Source organism: Lagopus leucura, unplaced genomic scaffold (genome assembly GCF_019238085.1).
Source record: "Lagopus leucura isolate 7727_CA_CO unplaced genomic scaffold, USGS_WTPT01 Super-Scaffold_100002, whole genome shotgun sequence".
Classification (NCBI taxonomy): Eukaryota; Metazoa; Chordata; class Aves; order Galliformes; family Phasianidae; genus Lagopus; species Lagopus leucura.
The window spans coordinates 29,357,941-29,374,406 of record NW_024962263.1 but is presented as its reverse complement, the minus strand read 5'-3'; the positions used below and the strand labels follow the sequence as shown (position 1 = coordinate 29,374,406).

The following is a 16,466-nucleotide window of genomic DNA, read 5'->3' as shown; positions in this document are numbered from 1 at the left end:
GGGGGAATTTTTTTACACAAAACCTTTAATGTCAAAGCCACACTTGTTCCTCTAGTATTACTCATTCATACACATGTAAATCGATTTACTGTACACAAATACCATTAGTACAACCCAACAATCATATCAGATATCCTGCGCTGGGACCTTATCTGCAAGTTTGTTTCAAGAAGTTTGTTTGAAGCTTTTAGACAATCCAAGTCCGAGGCTCCCATTCCAGAAGCATGGCTTATACTGCTTGGAAATACACATGTATTTGACTGTATAATCTGCTTGAAAGTGTTAATTTTACTAGGCAGTCCAGATGATGCTGCAGTTGCTCTCACAGCAGTTTACCAGGTAACAGTTTAGCACCTCCACAGATCTCATTAACAGCGAGGGTTTTTTTGATCTTTGGTACAAATCTTTGAAAGGCACCAGGAAACTCCCAAATCACAATGGCTAGATTTTCAACATTCCTGGTCTTTCAAAAGTAAATAACTGTCTGTGTAACGTTTAAATGATACTGCAGATACAGCATTAACCATCAGAAATGCACATAGAATATCCCCAGTTGGAAGTGGCCCTTAAGGATCACCAAGTCAGGCTTCTTGAGATGGCAAGACATTGATCATAGGACTTAGAGACAGTTCTGCACTTCTAAGACTAATGATTACAAACAGCAAAGGTGTTACAGATTTATATTTACTTTTATGTGTAAGGTCATCATTGTTCTGTAACACCTATGAGATGTTCAACACTAACAGCATCAATAAATATTTCTTCATCAACTGTCTTACATATCTTTGGTACTGTTTGATTTGTGGTTGGAGTCAACAGCGAAGGGCTGTGTCAGACACCCAGCTGGATTTCTTGAAATCTGGCACAACACCAGAGCTTTATGAAATACAAAGGAAGTTCTTGAGAACTAAAGATTTATTAAGATCCAACCTTAGCTATTTCCTTATCCGACTCTTTCAAGATCCGAGGGTGCAAATGAGAGGGAAGGGAAAGAAAAAAACAGCCTAGGCTTGCTTGAAGCAAAAGGTCCACAGCACATCTGGAAGCATCTCCTAATGCCTCGTGCTGCTTGTCGGCAGGGAGACGCCGGCCCCACGCTACCTCTCTCCCGTTCCGTTACTGCCAGCGTGAAAGAACCGTCTTCGCCTCAGAGGGATTGCCCTTATCCCTTTCTTCCCGTTTTCCGACACTCTGTCTCGCGGTGCCCAGCAGAGAGCTTTCCTACAGCCCGCAGCACCACACGCACGGGGCGAGAGGGTAGCGGGTCCGCCCGAGATGCAGCCCCTCGGCCTGGGCCCCACGCGAGGACCTCGGCCGTTGCCCCCCGATGCCGCCGAGGGGTTGGGGCGGCCTTAGCTCTGTCCCCGGCGGCGGGAGGTCCCTGTGAGAAGCGTAACCGTCGCTGCGGGCGGCGGCACGAGGCGAGGAGAAAGCGCACCCCCGCCTCATACCCCCACCCCCCCCGCAATCCTCCCAACTGACGCGGAAACCGGCGCCGGCCGAGCAGCTGTAGCCGGCGCGCAGGACGCATGCGCGGCCCCCAGGAGGGCGGGGGCCGGCGCCTAGCGGGGAGCGAGCCGCCGCCGCTGCCCGCCGCCGCCACCGCCGCCTGCGGAGCAGCGGTCTCCGCGCAGCGCCCTCGCTCTTTTCCTTCCCTCTTTCTCTCTCCTCGCGGCCCTTCCCCGCCATGAGGCTGAGCAGCCGCGGCCGGGGATGCTGCGTGGCCGGCAGCCGGGAGCGCGGGCCGCCGCCGCGGAGCCCCTTCGTGCACCAGCTGCGCTTCAGCCCCCTGGAGAAAACCAAGGTGGGGGTGCGCGGGCTCGGCCCCGCTGCGACGTGAGCTGGGCGGCGGGCGGGGGCGGCTCTGCGAGGGGGCGGTGGGGTGCGCGCAGCCGGGCGGGGGCGAGGCCGTGAGGAGAGGGCGCGGGGTGCGCCTTGACTTCGCTGCCGCTTCTCCTCTTCGCTCCACAATTATCATTTTTTTTCTATCGTTATTACGTGGGAGGTGTGGGGGAGCGCTCCTGTAGACGCTCCCTCTTCCATTGTCGAGCTGAGGGATGCGCACCGAAGGATCCCGCCGCTCCGAAGTTTGGCCCCGCGTAAAGAACGCCGGCGGCGAGGTTTGCGCGCTGTGCGGGAGGCGGCGGGAAGCGGTGTGGAAGTGGCGGCACGGATGGGAACCCCCATCCGCCTTTGCCGCCTCCCCGCAGGGTTAGCAGGGGGTGGGTGGCCCTGGCGGGGGCTTTTGAGAGGATCTGGGTCGCTGCCTGGGTGGAGGAACGCCACGAAGGGCTCCTCGGGTAGGAACCGGCCAGCCGTGTTACTTCCATCGTGGTAGCACTTGAGGAACGTTCGTTTAAAGCTGTTGTTTTGGGTGCCTGAAGCCTACGGTGCCTGCAGCACCACACGCATATCAACGCAGAAATTAAGATCTGCTGCTATTGAACCTGTCACATCAAGGCTCTTTGGAGCCAACCTGAATTTAATTTCTCTTTGGATTGGAGTTCGTTGTTGCTTTGCCTGATTGTTGTCTGGGCCCTGAGGACAAGACACATACGGCCTGATTTACAAAACGTTGGAATGTGCCCCGCGTTAAGTACCTGACAGCTAAGGAATTCGTAGCAGGCTGCAATGGAAAGGATTCTTACTTGTTTTTTAATCGAGACGGACCAACGCTGAATTCAGTGGTTGCTGATAAATTGTTTCAACAGGGAAAGGAGGTTTATGTCATTTGTCTCATTCAATTTATACCTGGAGCTTCTTCAATAAATCACAAGGTTGTAATGATTTCAGCATAACCCTGTCTCATCCTTTATGCCACGGTCTCTGTGTAATTAATGAGTTAGAAGTCTGTAACGGTGCAGAGGGAAGCGAAGGTAGCATGTGGTCTTGCGCATTCTGATTGTTTTGTTATATGAGATACAATGTTTTACTTTGCATTGTCGATGTATCTTTCTAATGCAACTGTCTGCTTGTTTACTTACAAGGAATTTTAGATGGACGATCAGGAGGGCAGAGCAGTGGTTTCATAGTATTTCCAGTCTCCTATGAGCTACTGGCATTGTTGATCTGTTTGTCATAACAGATCTTCAGCCACTTCAACTCGGTGACCGCTTGTAGAGCATACCTCCCTCCTTATGTAGGCTGCTCTGGACATCTGTATCATATGTGAGCTTTGCCACTGGGTTTCAAAGGTTTATTTCCAATGAAAGCTGTTATCTGTGTTTAAAGCTCTGTAGTCTTTTGCAGTGTGCAGACCAAAGGAACAGCCTCATCAAAGCATGGCTCAGTTTTGCTTTTAAAGTGAACGTTATAGGTGCACAGTGGTACAAAGTCATTTAACCTGGACTTTCTCATAATCTTATTTCTGCATTTCTATGAGGAAGAATCATGCAAGATGACATACAGAACTGTGACAGAGTTTATTTGCTGTAATGATTCTCTCCTAGCCTCTTTTCTTAATTAATAAAATGGTTATGCTTGAATTAGAAGCTGCTAAAGGAGAGCTATGAAACTATTTCACTTGCGTGAAATGCTGCTCTCCCAGAAAAAGAGGCTTCTTGAACAGGGAGGCTCCTTCACAGTCAATTACAGCAGTGTGCATTCTCCTTCACGCAGTCCTGGCCCGTCACTAAGAGTTCAGCATGAAGTATTACAGCTGAACTCACTTCCTGTTCAGCTGGAGGCGCAGACTGTGCCACAGGTTTCTCTGTCAGCTCTGTGAATCTAACAGGGCTCAGTTCTGGGTCTGCGCAGCCTAATCAGAGAAGGCCAGGAATGTGTGGGGACTGGAGGTTTCGTGGAGGTAGTGGGGAAAGAGGACTGGGAGACAAGACTGCTTTGTCTGAGGGACTGTTGCCTGTGGCTGATGGACTATCGGATAGATCCATTATCTTCACTGCCACCTCATCCCGTGCTCTGCAAGAGGTTGGATTAACTTTTTTGCTTTTTAATGCAAATCGAAGTAAATGCCTCTTGAAACACTTCAGCCTGAGACTGGGCATGAAGAAGTGGAAAATAAATGGACCAAACAACCACAAAGAGGGAAAAGAAGGGCAAAAATAATCCATTTGAGAACTAAGAAATTGTTCAGATCTCTTTATTGGTTTCATAAAAACTGGAGGTAACAATGTAAAAACATTGCATGTCATAATTCCTGTAGAAATTATGATTATTTGGCCCTAATCTGAGAATAACAGTGGAATAATTTCTGAAGCTACATGTTTTATTTTCAATACTACCAGGAAAAGATTCTTTCTGGAAGAAAGGTAGACAGACATGGCTTCATTAATCACAAGTTTCATTCATCCGAATATGTTCTGGACAGGTATCTTGTAAGTCAGATGTTGTTCCTAGTTAGTCCTAGTGTTACAGAACAGGCAGAAGCATACTGAAGCTCTCACAGAGCATTTGTAGCTTTATTTTCCTGCTGCTTTAAAACTCAATATGGTTCCATCTTTCTTGCTTCCAGTATTTCTGGCCGTTATTGCACTAGTGCTGGTGTTCCTCTGGTGTCTTGGTGAGCCGATTTGGCTCATTAAAACAGCAGACTGTTGTGTTTTTCTGTGGTCTGATTGTTTCTCTTTTGTTTTGCTGGGATTGCTTTTCTTCAGTTTAATGAGCTGCGTTGGCTCACTGCAAGCTCAGATGAGTGCTAGAACTGACCCAAGGGGAGTGTGAACAGGACCACCCTCTTTAGCAGCGATGATCGGTTAGGTTGGCTTAGTCACACATGAAAATATCTACTCCTGTTATTATCTCCATAAATATGTCAATCAGGGCACTTGCAGAGTGGGAAAGCAGGTGGTAAGAGAAGTGTTGAAGGATAAATTTCTCACTCTTTCAGTGCCATCCTTGTTGAGATGGATTTTAGTTAGTGAAAAAGTGAAAGTGTGGGGCAAGATTAGTCTCTGACATATTTAAAAAGAAAAAAAAAATCAGAGTGAACATGCAGTTCACTGGTCTGTTTTCCTTTGGCTTTGTAGTAATTCGTGGAATTTTTTTTTTGTGAATAAGCTACTTAATGATTCCCACTGTATTGTTAATTTCAAAGATGCATCTCTTTCAACTTTTTAATGAGAGGTATGATGTTGACATTCAAGAGACGGGAAACTGAGACAATCACAAAAAGGAAGTTTACTCTGATTCTCAGGCTCGGTGCTTAGATATGTAGGACCTGATGGTGTAGAGAACTTACAAAGGATCTAAGTTTGTATCTGATACCTTCATTTTAAATTCTTACTCAAATCAGAATGTGGGGCTTCTGAACAAGGAACACATGATACCTTTTTAGTCTAAGAGACTTACCTGGAGACAAACTAGATCTTTGTGACCTTCTCAGGCAGCCTTCTTCTACCAGCTTTAAGGCTATCCTCTTCCTTTCTGTTGCCCGTGGGACTCCCACAGCATACCTCTCAACTTGTTAAAAACTAACTAGAATCCTTCAGAATAAAAGACATTAATTGAGCTGTAGTCAAAGAAGAAAATTGGTCATGAGCTGCACCCCCTAAGGTAAAGATCCAAATGGATCTTGAGTTTTCTTTAAAATGTAAATATCTGTGTTTTTTAGGTACGTATGAATGATATTTACAAGAATTCATAATATTAATAACAAATATGTCTGTGTGGCTGAGTGTACTGAATATGTAGAAGTAATGATCACTGTCTAAGACCAGACACTCTGAAACTAAGACACCTGTACAAGGCCGGACCAGGAGCGCAGCATGTCTCCTTCATTTGATCTCTGGTAACAACCAGCAGGGACGGGATCTTCCCAGGTTTTAGGGGACTGAAGCTTTCTTACTCAGGAGGATGTCTGAATGCACTCTGAACTGTTTTGCAAATGCTTGTGTCCTTCCTGATTCCAAACCTTCTTCAGGGGCTGAATGTAGTCCTTCTCTCTCCTAGCAAACTTCTTATGCTGACAGGTATTTCACTGCCACCTGCTTAAAAAAAAAAAAAAAAAGAAGAGAGCAGGGGTCACAGTGGGTATGTGGAACTGCTGCTTGTTTGCTTGCTCTATCCAGCACTGCTCTCTCCAGACACAGAAGACCAAGAGACCTTTTCTACACATTTATGACATCGTTCAAGATCTTGTGGATGCAGCAGCCGTTTCTCTTCTGCTGTGTGGCTCTGAAGTGAACATGATACAAAAGATGCTGTGCACATACAATTGACTGTACAGGTCACTCCCAGTCAGTCAACTGCCCTTTTGTAACTAACCAGAGAAGGAGACTTGGAGGAGTGGGAGGGAGAGTGCATGAATCTCAGGGAACTGTGTCCTCACCTGCATTTTCCTCTTTATTTTTTTCCTCCACAGCTGGTCCTTTCCTTCTGAGGAACCTGGGAGGCAGCTGCTCTCTTTTCTTCAGTTTGCAGATAAATACTCCCCTATTTTCTGAGTTTTCTTGAGTCTCCTGAACTGTTTGAACCCTTGATTGTCTCTAGTTTTTTTTTTCTTATTATTGCTTCAAATCAATACTTGTGTCTGTGTTTCTCATTCTCCTCATCCAACCTCATTTGCAAATTCAGATCTTGCTTGTCATTTTTTCTTCTCATGCAGCTGCTAGAACTCTTATGTTTCTTTGCGCTCATCTATTTCTTCCCTCTTTCCCCACAGTCTGAGTGAAGCTTTATTAAACAGCTGAGGTGACTTAATTGCTCACTGCTACCAGAAGTGGTGGTCTTGTCTGTGGGCTGTTCTGACTACTGCTACTTAAGGAAGTTAAACTGTTTTATTTGAGGAAAATATTGTATCCAAGGGGAAAAAAATGTTTTTCTGATGCGGCAAGCTGAAGCAATTCACCTTGAAACTGGAATCTTGTTTTGAGTTATGAGATGATGGTGCCAGTCCAAACCATTATTGTAAAATCTAGCTAAAATGAGTGGGCTACCTAGGAAACAGGGAGCTCAGGGTTGTTTTTTTTCTGCCGTGTGTTCCCTACATCTACCCTAGACCTAGCTTTTGGGCAGCTGTGGAGTTTAGTGAGCTGTTCTGGGAAGTGAGAAGAAGTGTGAACTGGTCAGTGGAAAACTGAGCTCCATGGTGACTGGATCTGCATCATGGAAGAAGAGAAGAATATGAATGATGCTTTCCACAACATGCATGAGATTAAACACGATATGAGATAGTACCTCATGCCTCATTTCTCAGCCTTGCTGAGCTATTATGATACTGAGAAGTACTTTTCTATGACATCTGAGTCACCTGTGAATGTATACCTTATTTCCTTTGGAATTCTTTCTTCACTTGTTGCCTCTATCATTTCATAGCATCTTATCCATCTTCTGCTAGCTTCCTCTGTGTAGCTAGAGGAGCATTAGTGCTACCCCAGTCAGCCATCAGTTTATGATTTCACTCTTTCCCCTAGCCAGTCATTTGAAGCCGTAACCTCCACTTGCTTTTATTCTGTCCTTTGAGAAGGATGGGATTTTTGGCACCTGCAACTGTTTCTTCTAACAGGTCGATCATTACGTAAATGGTTGTTGAGCTGTGCTTTCTGTAAGGTGGTTCCAGACAGCTTAAGAAAGGCCAGGCCCTACATTTGGGAGAATTCTACAAAAGAATATGGGAGAAGTTCCAACACAATATCTTTTGCACTGAAGTTGAAGGCAGAGGACTAGATGGTTGGGATTGGACTCTCTGATAACTGGAGTGGTGAGAGGAGGTGTAGAAGCAACTGGGTTCATTGTGGCTTCTGGAAGAAGACAACTTGTTCAAAATCTCTGCTTTCTCCGGGGTTTATGCCTATTAACACTGATCTGGAGCAGACATTTGCATGTGTATTTGGATGTTTATTTAGGGGCGTTTCTGTACAGCATTCCCAATAGTTTCTGGTTACAAGAATATCCTACAGAGGAGCTGATATCTGCCCCATCCTGGAAAAGTTTTCCAGGTTGGATTGTATTGCCATGTGAGTGCACCTTGCTGAAGAAGTGCACATCACTGCTCTGATGGGCTGACTCCACAACAATTCAGTCAGATTTACAATGCACCCATGCTAAATATTTACTTTATATGATGCTGCAGAGAAGAAAAAAGATGCGGATGTAGCAGCTAACAAACACTGGCTCTGAAGAAGTGCAGAAAGCTGACTGGTAGTTTTTTAAGACAGTGACTGTGTTTCAACTAATTTAGATCTGCAAATACAAAATCGTTGCACATATACATTACAATTGTTTGATTGGGTTTGAAGCACGTTCTGCTGTTTTTCAATGCTAGGTATTTGCTATTTAAAAATGCAGTTTATAGGAACTACTGTTTCTTGCAGTCTAAAATTGTGTTAGATTAACTCATTTGTTCTGGTTTTTCCAGATTGCCTTCATGACCTTGACTCTATTTCCTATCCGACTCTTCTTTGCTGCTTTTATGATGTTGCTGGCCTGGCCTTTTGCATTCATTGCTTCAATGGGATGTGATGAGCAAGAGCTTGAAAAGCCCCTCTCCTGGTGGCGAAAGTGAGTAACTGATGTAGCACAATACTGATGTAGTGCAGGTACCACGGACCTGCTTTCCTTTTCAAAATAAAAATACAAACATTTACATATTTTCTTAAGTTAGGAGACAAAAAATACCTAACAGAATACCCCAAAAATGTTTGATTTACCAAATGGCTCAAGAATTACAGGAGGAAGATAGCTAATTGTTTGCCTCTTACTATTATAGAGGATGTAGAATGAAGCTTCGTTGTGGTATCCTTCAGTTTCAATTACTTCCATAATGTTAAGAAGATTGACACTATGAAATGTGCCCAGGTTTCATATTCTGTTATTTTAAACTGTTTCACTCCATTGTTTCCTTCTCTGTAACGAATTGACAGAACTTCTGTTGATTCTCTGAGGGCTTGCCCTATGCTTTGGTGCTCATTAATAAGGCTGTGCTTGTGTTGATATTGGAATGCTAATTAAGGTACAATGTAAGGTGGTGGTCACCCATCCATGAAAACTGCAGCTTAAGAAGCAAGGGAGGAGTGGTGTACCACTTCTTCTGTAAAAAACATTAAATGTATGAGCTGGCACTAGAGTGAGGGAAGTTGATTGCTTTTTGCATCACAGGAGGTAAGCAGGCTGAGAACTGCAGAGGCATGTCACTTTACATTTAATTTGGAGTGAATTCAGCATATGACTGAAGGAATAATGGACTGCCTTCAGTCTTGCATACAGTTATTTTCAACCTTTATCCACGTGACGATAATAATCTGTGGAGGTTAGGCTTTGCACCCTGTTGGTTCAAAGTGAATGCTTCTCTTTTCATGACTGTCTAGCAGTAAAGAATACACTTTAAGAGATAGAGGGAAGAAAGTGAAATATTTTCAGAGCTCCCAGGTACGTCCTGTGTGCATCCCCCTGTTTAAGAATCTCTGCCCTTTGCTGCTGCAGTGGCTTTTGGGTAAACTTGAATCCAGGAATGGGGTTTGATGCATTCTAAGCAGTGTTTTAATAGTATTTTTCTGTGTGTGTGGGATCAGTTTATAGGGACTTTTTGGTATTACTGGAAAGCATTATTAGATATTGTATATAAGCAATTCAACAGGCTCAGCCCAAATAAAAATTAATTTAATGAAAAAATAAATGTGAACATTATTATGATTTGAAAATATTAATATTCAGGAATGAAATGAAATGGAGCGGTAGCTTACCTTGAAAGTGCTATTAAGCTTACACAGAAAGAAAATCACAGTGTTAGTATGTAAGCTGTGTCTGTATTTTGTCATGCTAATAGTTCTTATATAATGCTTTTTCATCATTTTAGAGTATCCCTGTAGAAGTGTAACTGTTATTTGAACTCTTTTCAGGGTGGTGGATGTTTTGCTGAAAGCTATCATGAGAATGATGTGGCTTGCTGGTGGATTCCACTGGATAAATGTAAAAGGCAGACGAGCGTTGCCGGCAGAAGCAGCAATATTAACTGTGGCTCCCCATTCTTCTTACTTTGATGCCATTCCAGTAACTATGACCTTTGCCTCCATTGTGATGAAAGCAGAAAGCAAAGATATTCCTGTCTGGGGAAGTAAGTTGGTAGACAATCGTTTTTAATTTTTAAAGAAAAAATAATTATTCAGTAGCTTCACTAGTTTGGCATGAGAAGGCCTGACACACAAAGAAAAAAACTGCAATATTTTTTCAACACAACTAATGGAAAAGCGAATTAAGATGGGGCAAAGGGCGGCCCATAGAGAAAGTCCACCAAAGCTGTTTTTTTTTTCTTTAGTTTGGAGCTCAATCCCAGGAATGTTTCAGGAGTGGAGTCCGCCTGTAAGGTGCGCTGCTCATCTCTCATGCATGAGTAAGCTTGTTTCAGGCAGTTTGTAAAAGAGCAGTAAAGCAGATTGTTGCAGATAACCAAGTCAGTAGTGTTTAAACAATCAGTGTAGATGTTCATGGTATTTTGAGATAGATTTGTGATTTTTATTTACTGATGCAATTGTGCCAAGGATATTTGAGAGCTCTTAGAGTTATGTGCTTCTGACTGAATTGTTTCCACAAACACCTTAAAGAAATTCATGCTACTATGTTTAGGGACCAGCAAAGTTTAGAAGATGTTGCTGTGTCTCACTGCGTAGATTTTAAGGATAATCTAAAAGGGGGAGAAAATTTTAATTTGGCCTTTGACTAGAGATGTGTGAACACAAATGCATAAACAAAAGTTCTGTTGCAACTTAGTGGAATTGGGCTGTTTTATGTTGACATCCTCTAATGTCATTGGACAGTGTGGTTTTAAGAATGTGTTTTAAATCAGCATCTGTCAGTCATATTTCTGAGTGGTTACATCTGGAAGCTTCATACAGGGAGCTTCTTGGCAATGTGCCTCTGCATCAAGTAAAACAGGCCAGAATGGTAGCTGTACCTCAATTTCCTGGAGTATTCTACTAACGAGAGGGTAGTGAAAGATCTGTGTGAAAGTTAAAAGAAACTTTGAACAAAAATAATGTAGGCCTGTGTTTTTGAAAATAAATATATACAAACAAGCATAGTGTGAAATAAAAAAAAAAAAAAAAAAATTAACTCCAATGTCCAGTATTGAAAGAAAATCTTGTTGTGAGATGGCATGTTGTCACTGCTGTGCAGTATGCAGGTGTCCAGGGTGAGCTGGGCTTTAGGAGCAAGGATAGGTTTATCTTTTTTTCTCAGATGCTTCAGTTGACTGTTTAATAATTGCCTGCTCAGCAAAATAAATTGGTCCATATGGAGCTCTTCTTTGCTTTTAACTGGACTCTTTGGAGAACTTAAATGATGTAACTGCAGGTCATGTTCTGATACTGACATATGATGAAGTGGAAGAATGATATTCAGCAGAATGCCATAATTGCTGCTTGACATTAGATTCAGAGAAGACTAGTGAAAAAGTCTGAGGAACAGCTAGAGGGATACAGAGATTGCAGTTGCTTTGGATTTAGCACAAATAATGCACACTGAGAAGTTCCAACTGCTTCTTATATATATCTCATTTTAAGGTAAAGCTTCAGTTAAAAGTGTAAGACTTACTGCAATCAAATCTTAAAACTATTCACTTGATTTTTTTTCATGTGTGAGCAAAAACAGTTGCAAAAGAACAAAAAAAAAAAAAAAAAACAAAACAAGAAAGCTTTATATAGAGAGTTGATGGAATGTTACTGGTATATATAGCACATATTTATATTAAAAATCTTAGTATTTTTTTTCCTAAATAGCTACATTTATTTTACATTGTGCAGCCACAAAATTCATGTAATCCATTATGAAGTGTTTAGAAAAATGCCATGGAAACTAGGCATGGCAGAAGTCATAACTGGGATTCAGAGTTCAAAAAACCCTTTCCTTTTAAAAACACAACAAAAACTAAAACCTTTTGTATAAGCAATATTAATTACAATAGTTTATGGTGTTAAAGGAAATGGACCTTAAGAAAGTGGTAAGGACTCACGAATATTTGATTTAAATTTTAGTGAAAATTTCTTAGCAGAGTGAGATGGTTGTTTTTTATATACGTATTATATATAAATTGCTTGAAAGATCTTTTCTGTGGAGCAGATGCTACTGAGCATCCTTTCCTTCTTCGATCTTGTATTTAATTCTAATGTTATTTATACTTCTCTACAAAAATAAGTTAGAAAAAAAGCAACCCATACTGCTGGGCCTCTTACACTCTGAAAATGTGGCCATTTTTTCTATATTTCTCAGTAAACTGTCAACTCTTCAGACACACCTTGAATTTCTTAGAGAAGAATCGGTTTTTATGTTCTTCAGTTCTGTAGATCTTGTGAACTTCCTAAACCAGCTCCAGTGAAGTTGTGGAGTCAGCCACTGATAATGCTAATCTTGCTGTCTCTTAATTGAGGATTGTTAACAGTCACTTGGAATTTTCTGAGAAGTTTTGAATAAAGTACATCCATTTAATTATGAGCTGACTTCTCAGAACATGACAAATGAAGCAATGGAGGAAACTTAAGGTAATCTCAATGAGTAAGGACTTTGGGTGAAGGCATGATCTGCATTGAAACATGTATGGATGTCTGCTGAATATATGTAGTAGATAATGTAATGACACTGTTATCAGGACATTATACATTGTTTACTAGAAGGATCAGGTGGTGTAGCAGGCAGGGAAAGATCGGAATGCTAATGGGTTACTAGGATTGTTTCCAGAAGTACTTGAATGGGCAAGCTGCCTATATTCTACCCTTTCTTTGCCAGTCATAGAATATTAATCTTTTGATCCACTGGCAATTTTAGTCCAGATGATTACAAGCTTTTTTTTTTTAATGGGATTGAAAGTATTCAACAGGTGTTTGTGTATGACTGTTTTGTTGCTTTCTAACTTGAAGGCAGTTCTCCTGAGCCATGTAGCACAGCTTAAGAATCAGACTTAACTCATGACTTCTTCAGACAACTTTCTTCTTTTTAGGAAAAGAAAACAAACAAAATCTTTTCTTGCTCTAACGGAGTTATGAAGAACTCTTCAGTTAGTGATTAGTACAAGCAAAGAGAATCACCCACTTGATACATGTGCAGTCAGTTAAGCTCTTTGGAAAGGATCTGCTTGTCCAGAGTCCCCACCTGAAGTCTTCTATCCAGCTCTGGCATCCACAAGTACAAGAAAGATACTGACCTATTGGAGCAGGTCCAGAGAAAGGCCATGAAAATTATCAGGGGCCTCGGAAAGCAATCATCTGAAAAAAGGCAGAGAGATTTGGGGTAATTCAGCCTGGAGAAGAAAAGGCTTTGAGGAGATCTCATTGTGGCCTTTCAGTGCTTTAAAGGAGGCTTATAAGAAAGATGAAGAAATGCTATTTACCGTGACCTGTAATGGCAGGACAGGGAGTAATTATTTCAGATTGAAAGAGGGTAGATTTGGATTGGATATAGGAAAGAACATTTTCATGATGGTGTACTGGAACCGGATGCTTAGAGAAGTTGTGGTTGCCCCATCATTGGAAGTGTTCTGAATCAGATTGGATGGGGCTTTGGGTGACTCCATGTCTCCATGTTGTGGAAAAATGTTCCTGCCTGTGGCAGAGGATTGGACAAGATGGTCTTGAAAGTGCCCTTCCAAGCCATTCTATGAAACATACTTTAGATTTTAGTGATTTTAATTTTCAATTAAAAAAAAAAAAAAAAAAAGGAAGAAAATCAGCATGTAGTAAGTTGAAAATGCCCAGATAGTCTGTGCTCATTGCTGTCATACTGAAGTTTGGCTTTTTAGCATTTTGATAGGTTGGAATGGAAAGTTCAGTACACCAGTACTGTGTAAGCTGTGTAGCCCAAGGAAGAAAACATCTGTGAATCTGTGGCATCTGATGTTGGCTGAGGAAGTTGAATCCATTCATTCATTAGCACAGGTCCTTATATTTTACTGTTTGATATATTGAACCTCTCTTCAAGTCAGAACAAGATCTTTCTGTGAATTTTGGATGATTGCTTTGGATGATAGCTTGAAGTGTTCATTGCTAGTGTGGAAAATACTTCAAAGGGAAGTGAAGGGGATTATCAGCAAACACAGTTTGGCACGATTTGCTTTTTGGACAACTTTTGTAATTCAGCATTCTTCAATGATTTCAACTTGTAAAAACTAAACTAAATTGATAAGCTAATATAAGCTTTAAACAGCTGCTTCACATTTGTAACTTCATCCTTGAATACAGGAATTTGGTACCTGTGAAATGAACATAAGAATATGTTAGTCAACAGAAATTTGTAAAGGAAAAGAAGGTAATTTATACTTGGCAGAATACAGAAGAGCTGTAGAGGAAGGGAAAAATCATACAATGCTATAATAACCATCAGTTTTTTTCCACATCTTGTAGACTTAAGAATTTTGGTTTAAGTTCACCTTTGGAAGGTACTTTATAGTCCTTTATTGAGCATCATGTCTAAGGGATAAGTAATTCTATGGGAAGTATTTATACATTTTTATCTTTGAACTTAAAAGATACCAAATTACTTCCCCATTATTTCTGTGAAAAATTCTGCAACCCCACTCCAGTTGTTCTTTTTCCTCATCCACAATACTTTTAAGAGCACCATGGTACAGCTGTAGCTCTTCATTGAGAATCTCACACTTAAATACTGCAGAGATTCATCAAAACAGTCCTTTTATGTGTTATAAATCTGCAGCTTATAATAGTGTTAAGGTCACCAGCTTGAATGCCAGCATCCTGTGTTGGCATTGTAGCCTGCCTGGAGGACACAGATGAGCTCCAAGGAGTATTTTGAATGTATTGCTAAGCTTATTCATTTCATAAAGGCCAGTCTGTGTTCTGATTATCTTTATAATAGTTCCCTAAGTAAAATCAGCTTACTTAATTTCTTCTATTATTACAAAAAAAAAAAAAAAAAAAGCCCTGTTATGACAATTTGTCTTTTAAAAGAGCCATGGAGCTCTGAAGTTTCTTGTTCATTCCATAGCCTGAATTCCATTATTTGGACCTCATGCAAAAGAAATGCTGGGGGAAGGCTGAGGATGGTGAGGGTTTGTTTCTTTTAGTTGCTGTAGGTTTGTTTTATATTGCAACAATAAGGGAAACTCAGGACTAGCATCAATTAGAAACAAAGCAGAGTTGTGAAACTAAGTGTGGTTTTACTTCCATTTCTTTGTTTGTTCCTTTTTTTTCCTTTGTGGTTTTTTTCTGTGTGTGTGTGCTGGGGTTTGTTTTTTTAACCTTCTCAGAACAGTAGCCCCAGCTGGCCCATGATGACCTTTGCTCCTCTAGCTAATACTGTGGATACTGCCCAAGAACAAGCATGTAGAAAAAAGTACTAGAGTGTTGTATGGCAACTTCTCTCTGATTAGCTGTCTTCTAGGCTTCAGCAACTTGTGGGATAAAGGTAATTATTCCAGCAGGTGGTCAGATGTCTGGCATTTTCCTGTGAGGTGTGATGGGTTGGTTTCGCAGAAGCATAGAACAATTTTGGTGAATGCTGGTGCAACTGCCAGCGAGGTGCCAACAGAACTAGAAGCTTCTGCTGAGTGCACAAGTGTCATTCTTCACACTTGTTTTTCTTTTTTTTTTTTCCCCTCACACATTAAGCACTGGCTGATCCATTAATGCAGCAAGTTTATCCTTGCCAAAAGAAGATTATACAGCTAGTGCCAGTGAATTCATCTCGGAGCAGTTGTAAATATGCAAACTGTCTTTTATACTTGTTTTAGGCAAACAGGTTAGCTAATGATATAGTAACTTAAACCTTTGAGTAAGGCTACAAGATATGAACATGATAAAATATGCATATAAATACAGTCTGCTGAGCTTAAAGCATGGGATAGTAGAGTATACTTGCAGATGCTTTACCTGTAGCACTCTTTGATATTGCGGAAGTTGTAAATACTGGGTTTTTGTTCTTTTTCTTTTAGGAGATTTCAGTATCCTTGTGATAAATGTGCATGGATTGATTTCTGACTCTTGTTCACTCTCAATTCCTGTGTGTAAAAATTTTCCTGTATATAACCAGTAAGCCACAAAAGAAATGCCTGAGACCTGATTAATCTAAGGAACAGGCAAACAGGTGACAGCTCAGAACATAAGCATGTTTTTTTTCTTTTGCACTGATTCCCCCAGAAAAGATCACATAAACCATATATGCGGTGTATTTGATGGAGTGCCTGCAATTGAAGTTGAGCTGTCATAGGAAACAAAAACTCTAAAGAAAGTAGCATTTCAGGCCACAAGATTTGTTTCTGGTAACAGTTGCACCGGCAGGCTCCTGCTGCTTTGCAGGGAGAGGGGAGGGATAGGTTTTACAGGAGGAAGAAACTAGCTGTAGTCAATCTGCTTTGCTACAGCGAGCTGTGATATGTACAAAACTTTTAAATTGTGATGTGTGTCCATCTATTGAAGGTTAAACAAGTAAAGTGCCAAAATTGTGAAAAAGGTTTTCTTCATAGGAATTCATGAAAATAATTAAATATAACTCTACTATTTCAGCTGAGAATTGAAGTTTGTAATATATATATATATATATATATATATATATATATATATATATATATA

General features: G+C 41.2%; 1 protein-coding gene across 1 annotated transcript in view; it reads left to right on the top strand.

Moving 5' to 3' along the window:
* Positions 1-304: 304 nt before the first annotated feature.
* Positions 305-16,466, top strand: part of LPCAT1 (lysophosphatidylcholine acyltransferase 1) — a 60,644-nt gene continuing 44,482 nt past the window's right edge. The window contains 5 exon segments of the mRNA XM_042868900.1: positions 305-339; positions 1,392-1,536; positions 1,538-1,804; positions 8,315-8,457; positions 9,795-10,009. Of these exon segments, the coding sequence (XP_042724834.1) occupies positions 305-339; positions 1,392-1,536; positions 1,538-1,804; positions 8,315-8,457; positions 9,795-10,009 (805 nt within the window).